The sequence below is a fragment of the Bufo gargarizans genome, unplaced genomic scaffold, assembly GCF_014858855.1.
Source record: "Bufo gargarizans isolate SCDJY-AF-19 unplaced genomic scaffold, ASM1485885v1 original_scaffold_1966_pilon, whole genome shotgun sequence".
NCBI lineage: Eukaryota > Metazoa > Chordata > Amphibia > Anura > Bufonidae > Bufo > Bufo gargarizans.
In genome coordinates this window covers 1-13450 of record NW_025334588.1, presented here as the reverse complement: position 1 = coordinate 13450, position 13450 = coordinate 1, and the positions used below count along the sequence as shown (strand labels likewise).

The following is a 13450-nucleotide window of genomic DNA, read 5'->3' as shown; positions in this document are numbered from 1 at the left end:
CGGGAACACGGGGGGACCTGCCGCACCAAGAACCTCGAGGAGCAAAACTATAATGTACACATGGGGTATACGGGGGGACCTGCCGCACCATGAACCCTGAGGAGCAAAACCATCATCTACACATGGGGTACACAGGGGGGGGGGGGACCAGCCGCACCATGAACCCTGAGGAGCAAAACCATCATCTACACATGGGGTACACAGGGGGGGACCAGCCGCACCATGAACCCTGAGGAGCAAAACCATCATTTACACAGGGGGTACACAGGGTGATCTGCCGAAATATGAACCATAAGGAGCAAAACCATCATCTACACATGGGGCACACGGGGAGACCAGCCGCACCATGAACCTCGAGGAGCAAAACTATAATGTACACATCGGGAACACGGGGGAGACCTGCCGCACCATGAACCCTGAGGCTCCGGTATATACAGGTATAATACCCCACACCCCGTGTTATATACAGAGAGGAGAGTCTCCGGTATATACAGGTATAATACCCCAGCCCCTGTGTTATATACAGAGAGGAGAGTCTCCGGTATATACAGGTATAATACCCCACCCCCTGTGTTATATACAGAGAGGAGAGCCTCCAGTATATACAGGTATAATACCCCAGCCCCTACATTATATACAGAGAGGAGAGTCTCCGGTATATACAGGTATAATACCCCAGACCCTGTGTTATATACAGAGAGGAGAGGCTCCAGTATATACAGGTATAATACCCCAGACCCTGTGTTATATACAGAGAGGAGAGGCTCCAGTATATACAGGTATAATACCCCACCCCCTGTGTTATATACAGAGAGGAGAGCCTCCAGTATATACAGGTATAATACCCCAGCCCCTACATTATATACAGAGAGGAGAGCCTCCAGTATATACAGGTATAATACCCCAGACCCTGTGTTATATACAGAGAGGAGAGGCTCCAGTATATACAGGTATAATACCCCAGCCCCTGTGTTATATACAGAGAGGAGAGCCTCCAGTATATACAGGTATAATACCCCACCCCCTGTGTTATATACAGAGAGGAGAGCCTCCAGTATATACAGGTATAATACCCCAGCCCCTACATTATATACAGAGAGGAGAGTCTCCGGTATATACAGGTATAATACCCCAGACCCTGTGTTATATACAGAGAGGAGAGGCTCCAGTATATACAGGTATAATACCCCAGCCCCTGTGTTATATACAGAGAGGAGAGCCTCCAGTATATACAGGTATAATACCCCATCCCCTACATTATATACAGAGAGGAGAGTCTCCGGTATATACAGGTATAATACCCCAGCCCCTACATTATATACAGAGAGGAGAGTCTCCGGTAGATACAGGTATAATACCCCAGCCCCTGTGTTATATACAGAGAGGAGAGTCTCCGGTATATACAGGTATAATACCCCAGCCCCTGTGTTATATACAGAGAGGAGAGGCTCCAGTATATACAGGTATAATACCCCAGCCCCTGTGTTATATACAGAGAGGAGAGCCTCCAGTATATACAGGTATAATACCCCAGCGACTGTGTTATATACAGAGAGGAGAGCCTCCAGTATATACAGGTATAATACCCCAGCCCCTACATTATATACAGAGAGGAGAGTCTCCGGTATATACAGGTATAATACCCCATCCCCTACATTATATACAGAGAGGAGAGTCTCCGGTATATACAGGTATAATACCCCAGCCCCTGTGTTATATACAGAGAGGAGAGTCTCCGGTATATACAGGTATAATACCCCACCCCATGTGTTATATACAGAGAGGAGAGTATCCAGTATATACAGGTATAATACCCCATCCCCTACATTATATACAGAGAGCAGAGTCTCCGGTATATACAGGTATAATACCCCAGCCCCTGTGTTATATACAGAGAGGAGAGGCTCCAGTATATACAGGTATAATACCCCAGCCCCTGTGTTATATACAGAGAGGAGAGCCTCCAGTATATACAGGTATAATACCCCACCCCCTACGTTATATACAGAGAGGAGAGGCTCCGGTATATACAGGTATAAAACCCCATCACCTACATTATATACAGAGAGGAGAGGCTCCGGTATATACAGGTATAATACCTCACCCCCTGTGTTATATACAGAGAGCAGAGTCTCCGGTATATACAGGTATAATACCCCACCCACTGTGTTATATACAGAGAGGAGAGTCTCCAGTATATACAGGTATAATACCCCAGCCCCTGTGTTATATACAGAGAGGAGAGTCTCCGGTAGATACAGGTATAATACCCCATCCCCTACATTATATACAGAGAGGAGAGCCTCCAGTATATACAGGTATAATACCCCAGCCCCTGTGTTATATACAGAGAGGAGAGGCTCCAGTATATACAGGTATAATACCCCTGCCCCTGTGTTATATACAGAGAGGAGAGTCTCCGGTATATACAGGTATAATACCCCAGCCCCTGTGTTATATACAGAGAGGAGAGGCTCCAGTATATACAGGTATAATACCCCAGCCCCTGTGTTATATACAGAGAGGAGAGCCTCCAGTATATACAGGTATAATACCCCACCCCCTACATTATATACAGAGAGGAGAGTCTCCGGTAGATACAGGTATAATACCCCAGCCCCTGTGTTATATACAGAGAGGAGAGTCTCCGGTAGATACAGGTATAATACTCCATCCCCTACATTATATACAGAGAGGAGAGGCTCCGGTATATACAGGTATAATACCCCAGCCCCTGTGTTATATACAGAGAGGAGAGCCTCCAGTATATACAGGTATAATACCCCAGCCCCTACATTATATACAGAGAGGAGAGGCTCCGGTATATACAGGGATAATACCCCACCCCCTGTGTTATATACAGAGAGGAGAGCCTCCAGTATATACAGGTACTGATGTGCCACGTACTACATCCATCTACTGTACAGGTGGGTGGTATACACAGGTACGGACCCCCGGCTCTCCTGCTCACCTGCCGTTGGTTGGCTTCCAGTGACTGATCTATAAGCTGGAGAAGGAAATGAGGCATCTGCAGTTCTGCACAGAGGTCGGACAGCAGCTGCGGGTCACAGCCGGAGGACAGGAGGTTACACGTCACACGGAGAGCCGGCCGCAAGCGCGATACGGCTTCCAGAGATACCTGTGCAAATAAGAGACATTACAGGTAAGTTCCCCGACAATTCCTGAAGCAGAAAGCAGGAGCGGATCCGCAGGCTCCACCACCAGCTCCGAGCCACGAGCGAGAGCAGACACAGCCCCCTTACATGTAATCTACTATACAGGGCAGAACCTCAGCCGCCCCCTACATGTAATCTACTATACAGGGCAGAACCTCAGCCGCCTTACATGTAATCTACTATACAGGGGAGAACCTCAGCCCCCCTACATGTAATCTACTATACAGGACAGAACCTCAGCCCCCCTACATGTAATCTACTATACAGGACAGAACCTCAGCCCCCTACATGTAATCTACTATACAGGACAGAACCTCAGCCGCCTTACATGTAATCTACTATACAGGGCAGAACCTCAGCCGCCTTACATGTAATCTACTATACAGGACAGAACCTCAGCCCCCCTCTACATGTAATCTACTATACAGGACAGAACCTCAGCCCCCCTACATGTAATCTACTATACAGGACAGAACCTCAGCCCCCCTCTACATGTAATCTACTATACAGGGCAGAACCTCAGCCCCCCTACATGTAATCTACTATACAGGACAGAACCTCAGCCCCCCTACATGTAATCTACTATACAGGACAGAACCTCAGCCCCCCTACATGTAATCTACTATACAGGACAGAACCTCAGCCCCCCCTCTACATGTATCTACTATACAGGGCAGAACCTCAGCCCCCCTACATGTAATCTACTATACAGGACAGAACCTCAGCCCCCCTACATGTAATCTACTATACAGGGCAGAACCTCAGCCGCCTTACATGTAATCTACTATACAGGGGAGAACCTCAGCCCCCCTACATGTAATCTACTATACAGGACAGAACCTCAGCCCCCCTACATGTAATCTACTATACAGGACAGAACCTCAGCCCCCTACATGTAATCTACTATACAGGACAGAACCTCAGCCGCCTTACATGTAATCTACTATACAGGGCAGAACCTCAGCCGCCTTACATGTAATCTACTATACAGGACAGAACCTCAGCCCCCCCTCTACATGTAATCTACTATACAGGACAGAACCTCAGCCCCCCTACATGTAATCTACTATACAGGACAGAACCTCAGCCCCCCTCTACATGTAATCTACTATACAGGGCAGAACCTCAGCCCCCCTACATGTAATCTACTATACAGGACAGAACCTCAGCCCCCCCTACATGTAATCTACTATACAGGACAGAACCTCAGCCCCCCTACATGTAATCTACTATACAGGACAGAACCTCAGCCCCCCTCTACATGTAATCTACTATACAGGGCAGAACCTCAGCCCCCCTACATGTAATCTACTATACAGGACAGAACCTCAGCCCCCCTACATGTAATCTACTATACAGGACAGAACCTCAGCCCCCTTACATGTAATCTACTATACAGGGGAGAACCTCAGCCCCCCTACATGTAATCTACTATACAGGACAGAACCTCAGCCCCCTACATGTAATCTACTATACAGGACAGAACCTCAGCCCCCTACATGTAATCTACTATACAGGACAGAACCTCAGCCGCCTTACATGTAATCTACTATACAGGGCAGAACCTCAGCCCCCTTACATGTAATCTACTATACAGGGCAGAACCTCAGCCGCCCCCCTACATGTAATCTACTATACAGGGCAGAACCTCAGCCGCCCCCTCACATGTAATCTACTATACAGGACAGAACCTCAGCCCCCTTACATGTAATCTACTATACAGGGCAGAACCTCAGCCGCCCCCTCACATGTAATCTACTATACAGGGCAGAACCTCAGCCCCCTTACATGTAATCTACTATACAGGGCAGAACCTCAGCCCCCTTACATGTAATCTACTATACAGGGCAGAACCTCAGCCCCCTTACATGTAATCTACTATACAGGACAGAACCTCAGCCCCCCTACATGTAATCTACTATACAGGGCAGAACCTCAGCCCCCCTACATGTAATCTACTATACAGGGCAGAACCTCAGCCCCCCCTACATGTAATCTACTATACAGGGGAGAACCTCAGCCCCCTTACATGTAATCTACTATACAGGGGAGAACCTCAGCCCCCCTACATGTAATCTACTATACAGGACAGAACCTCAGCCCCCCTACATGTAATCTACTATACAGGACAGAACCTCAGCCCCCCTACATGTAATCTACTATACAGGGCAGAACCTCAGCCCCCCTACATGTAATCTACTATACAGGACAGAACCTCCGCTCCACCCCCCCCCCCCCTTACATGTAATCTACTATACAGGGCAGAACCTCAGCCCCCCTACATGTAATCTACTATACAGGCCAGAACCTCAGCCCCCTTACATGTAATCTACTATACAGGGGAGAACCTCAGCCCCCTTACATGTAATCTACTATACAGGGGAGAACCTCAGCCCCCCTACATGTAATCTACTATACAGGGCATTACCTCAGCCCCCCCTACATGTAATCTACTATACAGGACAGAACCTCAGCCCCCCTACATGTAATCTACTATACAGGGAAGAATCTCAGCCCCCCCCCCCCTACATGTAATCTACTATACAGGGGAGAACCTCAGCCCCCCTACATGTAATCTACTATACAGGGCAGAACCTCAGCCCCCCTACATGTAATCTACTATACAGGACAGAACCTCAGCCCCCCTACATGTAATCTACTATACAGGACAGAACCTCCGCCCCCCTACATGTAATCTACTATACAGGACAGAACCTCAGCCCCCCTACATGTAATCTACTATACAGGACAGAACCTCAGCCCCCCTACATGTAATCTACTATACAGGACAGAACCTCAGCCCCCCCTAATGTAATCTACTATACAGGGCAGAACCTCAGCCCCCCTACATGTAATCTACTATACAGGACAGAACCTCCACCCCCCTACATGTAATCTACTATACAGGACAGAACCTCAGCCCCCCTACATGTAATCTACTATACAGGACAGAACCTCAGCCCCCCTACATGTAATCTACTATACAGGACAGAACCTCAGCCCCCCCTAAATGTAATCTACTATACAGGGCAGAACCTCAGCCCCCCCCCCCCCCCCTACATGTAATCTACTATACAGGACAGAACCTCCACCCCCCTACATGTAATCTACTATACAGGGCAGAACCTCAGCCCCCCCTACATGTAATCTACTATACAGGACAGAACCTCAGCCCCCCCCCTACATGTAATCTACTATACAGGGCAGAACCTCAGCCCCCCCCCCCTACATGTAATCTACTATACAGGACAGAACCTCAGCCCCCCTACATGTAATCTACTATACAGGGCAGAACCTCAGCCCCCCCTACATGTAATCCACTATACAGGACAGAACCTCAGCCCCCCTACATGTAATCTACTATACAGGACAGAACCTCAGCCCCCTTACATGTAATCTACTATACAGGACAGAACCTCAGCCCCCCCCTACATGTAATCTACTATACAGGGCAGAACCTCAGCCCCCCTACATGTAATCTACTATACAGGACAGAACCTCCACCCCCCTACATGTAATCTGCTATACAGGACAGAACCTCAGCCCCCCTACATGTAATCTACTATACAGGACAGAACCTGAGCCCCCCTACATGTAATCTACTATACAGGGCAGAACCTCAGCCCCCCCTACATGTAATCTACTATACAGGACAGAACCTCAGCCGCCCCCTCACATGTAATCTGCTATACAGGGCAGAACCTCAGCCCCCCCCCCCCCCCCCACATGTAATCTACTATACAGGACAGAACCTCAGCCCCCCCCCCCCCCCATGTAATCTACTATACCGGATAGAACCTCAGCAACCCCCCCCCCCCCATGTAATCTACTATACAGGACAGAACCTCAGCCCCCCCCCCCCCCCTACATGTAATCTACTATACAGGGCAGAACCTCAGCCTCCCTACATGTAATCTACTATACAGGGCAGAACCTCAGCCCCCCCCTACATGTAATCTACTATACAGGACAGAACCTCCGCCCCCCTACATGTAATCTACTATACAGGACAGAACCTCAGCCGCCCCCTCACATGTAATCTACTATACCGGATAGAACCTCAGCAACCCCCCCCCCCCCCCATGTAATCTACTATACAGGACAGAACCTCAGCCCCCCTACATGTAATCTACTATACAGGACAGAACCTCAGCCCCCCTACATGTAATCTACTATACAGGACAGAACCTCAGCCCCCCTACATGTAATCTACTATACAGGACAGAACCTCAGCCCCCCTACATGTAATCTACTATACAGGGCAGAACCTCAGCCCCCCTACATGTAATCCACTATACAGGACAGAACCTCCGCCCCCCCTACATGTAATCTACTATACAGGACAGAACCTCAGCCGCCCTACATGTAATCTACTATACAGGACAGAACCTCAGCCCCCCCACATGTAATCTACTATACAGGGCAGAACCTCAGCCCCCCTACATGTAATCTACTATACAGGACAGAACCTCAGCCCCCTACATGTAATCTACTATACAGGACAGAACCTCAGCCCCCCCTACATGTAATCTACTATACAGGACAGAACCTCAGCCGCCCTACATGTAATCTACTATACAGGACAGAACCTCAGCCCCCTTACATGTAATCTACTATACAGGGCAGAACCTCAGCCCCCCCTACATGTAATCTACTATACAGGACAGAACCTCAGCCCCCCTACATGTAATCTACTATACAGGACAGAACCTCAGCACCCCTACATGTAATCTACTATACAGGGCAGAACCTCAGCCCCCCCTACATGTAATCTACTATACAGGGCAGAACCTCAGCCCCCCCTACATGTAATCTACTATACAGGACAGAACCTCAGCCCCCTTACATGTAATCTACTATACAGGGCAGAACCTCAGCCCCCCCTACATGTAATCTACTATACAGGACAGAACCTCAGCCCCCCCCTACATGTAATCTACTATACAGGGCAGAACCTCAGCCGCCCCCTACATGTAATCCACTATACAGGACAGAACCTCCGCTCCACCCCCCCCCCCCCCTCCCTTACATGTAATCTACTATACAGGACAGAACCTCAGCCCCCCCCTACATGTAATCTACTATACAGGGCAGAACCTCAGCCCCCCCCCTACATGTAATCTACTATACAGGACAGAACCTCCGCCCCCCTACATGTAATCTACTATACAGGGCAGAACCTCAGCCCCCCCCCCCTACATGTAATCTACTATACAGGACAGAACCTCAGCCCTCCTACATGTAATCCACTATACAGGACAGAACCTCCGCTCCACCCCCCCCCCCTCCCTTACATGTAATCTACTATACAGGACAGAACCTCCGCCCCCCCCTACATGTAATCTACTATACAGGGCAGAACCTCAGCCCCCCCTACATGTAATCCACTATACAGGACAGAACCTCCGCCCCCCCTACATGTAATCTACTATACAGGACAGAACCTCCGCCCCCCCTACATGTAATCTACTATACAGGACAGAACCTCCGCCCCCCCTACATGTAATCTACTATACAGGACAGAACCTCAGCCCCCCTACATGTAATCTACTATACAGGACAGAACCTCCACCCCCCTACATGTAATCTACTATACAGGACAGAACCTCAGCCCCCCTACATGTAATCTACTATACAGGACAGAACCTCAGCCCCCCCTACATGTAATCTACTATACAGGGCAGAACCTCAGCCCCCCTACATGTAATCTACTATACAGGACAGAACCTCAGCCTCCCTACATGTAATCTACTATACAGGACAGAACCTCAGCCCCCCTACATGTAATCTACTATACAGGACAGAACCTCAGCCCCCCTACATGTAATCTACTATACAGGACAGAACCTCAGCCCCCCTACATGTAATCTACTATACAGGACAGAACCTCAGCCCCCCTACATGTAATCCACTATACAGGACAGAACCTCCGCTCCACCCCCCCCCCCCCCCCCCTCCCTTACATGTAATCTACTATACAGGACAGAACCTCAGCCCCCCTACATGTAATCTACTATACAGGGCAGAACCTCAGCCCCCCTACATGTAATCTACTATACAGGGCAGAACCTCAGCCTCCCTACATGTAATCTACTATACAGGACAGAACCTCAGCCGTCCTACATGTAATCTACTATACAGGACAGAACCTCAGCCCCCCTACATGTAATCTACTATACAGGACAGAACCTCAGCCCCCCTACATGTAATCTACTATACAGGGCAGAACCTCAGCCCCCCTACATGTAATCTACTATACAGGGCAGAACCTCAGCCCCCCTACATGTAATCCACTATACAGGACAGAACCTCCGCCCCCCCTACATGTAATCTACTATACAGGACAGAACCTCAGCCCCCCCCCCATGTAATCTACTATACAGGGCAGAACCTCAGCCCCCCTACATGCAATCTACTATACAGGACAGAACCTCAGCCCCCCTACATGTAATCTGCTATACAGGACAGAACCTCAGCCTCCCTACATGTAATCTACTATACAGGGCAGAACCTCCGCCCCCCCTACATGTAATCTACTATAAAGGACAGAACCTCCGCCCCCCCTACATGTAATCTACTATACAGGACAGAACCTCAGCCCCCCCCCCCCCCCATGTAATCTACTATACAGGACAGAACCTCAGCCGCCCTACATGTAATCTACTATACAGGACAGAACCTCAGCCCCCCCACATGTAATCTACTATACAGGGCAGAACCTCAGCCCCCCCCCTACATGTAATCTACTATACAGGGCAGAACCTCAGCCCCCCCCCCTACATGTAATCTACTATACAGGGCAGAACCTCAGCCCCCCCTACATGTAATCTACTATACAGGACAGAACCTCAACCCCCCCCCCCCCCCCCCTACATGTAATCTACTATACAGGACAGAACCTCCGCCCCCCTACATGTAATCTACTATACAGGGCAGAACCTCAGCCCCCCCTACATGTAATCTACTATACAAGACAGAACCTCAGCCCCCCCTACATGTAATCTACTATACAGGACAGAACCTCAGCCCCCCTACATGTAATCTACTATACAGGACAGAACCTCCACCCCCCTACATGTAATCTACTATACAGGACAGAACCTCGGCCCCCCTACATGTAATCTACTATACAGGACAGAACCTCAGCCCCCCTACATGTAATCTACTATACAGGACAGAACCTCAGCCCCCCTACATGTAATCTACTATACAGGACAGAACCTCAGCCCCCCCTACATGTAATCTACTATACAGGACAGAACCTCAGCCGCCCTACATGTAATCCACTATACAGGACAGAACCTCAGCCCCCCCTACATGTAATCTACTATACAGGACAGAACCTCAGCCCCCCCTACATGTAATCTACTATACAGGACAGAACCTCAGCCCCCCTACATGTAATCTACTATACAGGGCAGAACCTCAGCCGCCCCCCCCCCCCCTACATGTAATCTACTATACAGGACAGAACCTCAGCCCCCCCTACATGTAATCTACTATACAGGGCAGAACCTCAGCCCCCCTACATGTAATCTACTATACAGGGCAGAACCTCAGCCCCCCTACATGTAATCTACTATACAGGGCAGAACCTCAGCCCCCCTACATGTAATCTACTATACAGGACAGAACCTCAGCCCCCCTACATGTAATCTACTATACAGGACAGAACCTCAGCCCCCCTACATGTAATCTACTATACAGGACAGAACCTTAGCCCCCCTACATGTAATCTACTATACAGGACAGAACCTCAGCCCCCCTACATGTAATCTACTATACAGGACAGAACCTCAGCCCCCCTACATGTAATCTACTATACAGGACAGAACCTCAGCCCCCCTACATGTAATCTACTATACAGGACAGAACCTCAGCCCCCCCTACATGTAATCTACTATACAGGACAGAACCTCAGCCGCCTTACATGTAATCTACTATACAGGACAGAACCTCAGCCCCCCTACATGTAATCTACTATACAGGACAGAACCTCAGCCCCCCCTACATGTAATCTACTATACAGGACAGAACCTCAGCCGCCCTCTACATGTAATCTACTATACAGGACAGAACCTCAGCCCCCCCTACATGTAATCTACTATACAGGGCAGAACCTCAGCCCCCCTACATGTAATCTACTATACAGGACAGAACCTCAGCCCCCCTACATGTAATCTACTATACAGGACAGAACCTCAGCCCCCCCCCCCCTACATGTAATCTACTATACAGGACAGAACCTCAGCCGCCCTCTACATGTAATCTACTATACAGGACAGAACCTCAGCCCCCCTACATGTAATCTACTATACAGGACAGAACCTCAGCCCCCCCCCCCCCCTACATGTAATCTACTATACAGGACAGAACCTCAGCCGCCCTCTACATGTAATCTACTATACAGGACAGAACCTCAGCCCCCCCTACATGTAATCTACTATACAGGACAGAACCTCAGCCCCCCTACATGTAATCTACTATACAGGACAGAACCTCCGCCCCCCCTACATGTAATCTACTATACAGGACAGAACCTCAGCCCCCCTACATGTAATCTACTATACAGGGCAGAACCTCAGCCCCCCCCCCCCTACATGTAATCTACTATACAGGACAGAACCTCAGCCGCCCTCTACATGTAATCTACTATACAGGACAGAACCTCAGCCCCCCCTACATGTAATCTACTATACAGGACAGAACCTCAGCCCCCCTACATGTAATCTACTATACAGGACAGAACCTCAGCCCCCCTACATGTAATCTACTATACAGGACAGAACCTCAGCCCCCCCCCCCCCCCCCCTACATGTAATCTACTATACAGGACAGAACCTCAGCCGCCCTCTACATGTAATCTACTATACAGGACAGAACCTCAGCCCCCCCTACATGTAATCTACTATACAGGACAGAACCTCCACCCCCCTACATGTAATCTACTATACAGGGCAGAACCTCAGCCCCCCCCCCCTACATGTAATCTACTATACAGGACAGAACCTCAGCCGCCCTCTACATGTAATCTACTATACAGGACAGAACCTCAGCCCCCCTACATGTAATCTACTATACAGGACAGAACCTCAGCCCCCCCTCTACATGTAATCTACTATACAGGGCAGAACCTCAGCCCCCCTACATGTAATCTACTATACAGGGCAGAACCTCAGCCCCCCCTCTACATGTAATCTACTATACAGGACAGAACCTCAGCCCCCCCTACATGTAATCTACTATACAGGACAGAACCTCAGCCCCCCCTACATGTAATCTACTATACAGGACAGAACCTCAGCCCCCCTACATGTAATCTACTATACAGGACAGAACCTCCACCCCCCTACATGTAATCTACTATACAGGACAGAACCTCAGCCCCCCCTACATGTAATCTACTATACAGGGCAGAACCTCAGCCCCCCCTCTACATGTAATCTACTATACAGGGCAGAACCTCAGCCCCCCTCTACATGTAATCTACTATACAGGGCAGAACCTCAGCCCCCCCTCTACATGTAATCTACTATACAGGACAGAACCTCAGCCCCCCCTACATGTAATCTACTATACAGGACAGAACCTCAGCCCCCCCTACATGTAATCTACTATACAGGACAGAACCTCAGCCCCCCCCCCCACATGTAATCTACTATACAGGGCAGAACCTCAGCCCCCCTCTACATGTAATCTACTATACAGGGCAGAACCTCAGCCCCCCCTACATGTAATCTACTATACAGGGCAGAACCTCAGCCCCCCCTCTACATGTAATCTACTATACAGGGCAGAACCTCAGCCCCCCCTACATGTAATCTACTATACAGGGCAGAACCTCAGCCCCCCCTCTACATGTAATCCACTATACAGGGAAGAAACGTTTTTCGGATTCTTTATGGTGGTGATGTTTATAGACTTGTAAGGTAACTGACCGGGGGGCAGCAGTCTCGCAGCCGACGATACACCCTGTTCATGAAGTTGGGATCCTTGAGAAGGAGAAAAGGAGTGCTAAGCTGAGCCACTGATGGATCCGTCGCCTCCAGTAACACGGTCCACTCATCGTCGCTGTCCTGCAAGAAACATACACCACCACAAGGCAATCAGCGTCATCTCCAGACGGCGGTCTACTGGAGAACCAGCACATCTGGTTGGAACAAAATGGAGCGCTACAGTGGGTCATGAGAGCCATTAACCCCTGCCCCTCTTGCCTAGTCCTCTCCAAATAACCAAATTGTGCCTGCCGTTATTGGCGACTTGTGATTCGTCTC

The 13450-nt window shown here is 49.3% G+C and overlaps 1 protein-coding gene across 1 annotated transcript in view; it reads right to left on the bottom strand.

The window, feature by feature from the left end:
- STK36 (serine/threonine kinase 36) overlaps positions 1-13252 on the bottom strand; it is a gene marked incomplete at its 5' end in the record, with an annotated part of 44694 nt that extends 31442 nt beyond the window's left edge. The window contains 2 exons of the mRNA XM_044274673.1: positions 2972-3139; positions 13115-13252. Of these exons, the coding sequence (XP_044130608.1) occupies positions 2972-3139; positions 13115-13252 (306 nt within the window). The remainder of the gene's footprint in view (positions 1-2971; positions 3140-13114) is intronic.
- Positions 13253-13450: the final 198 nt, after the last annotated feature.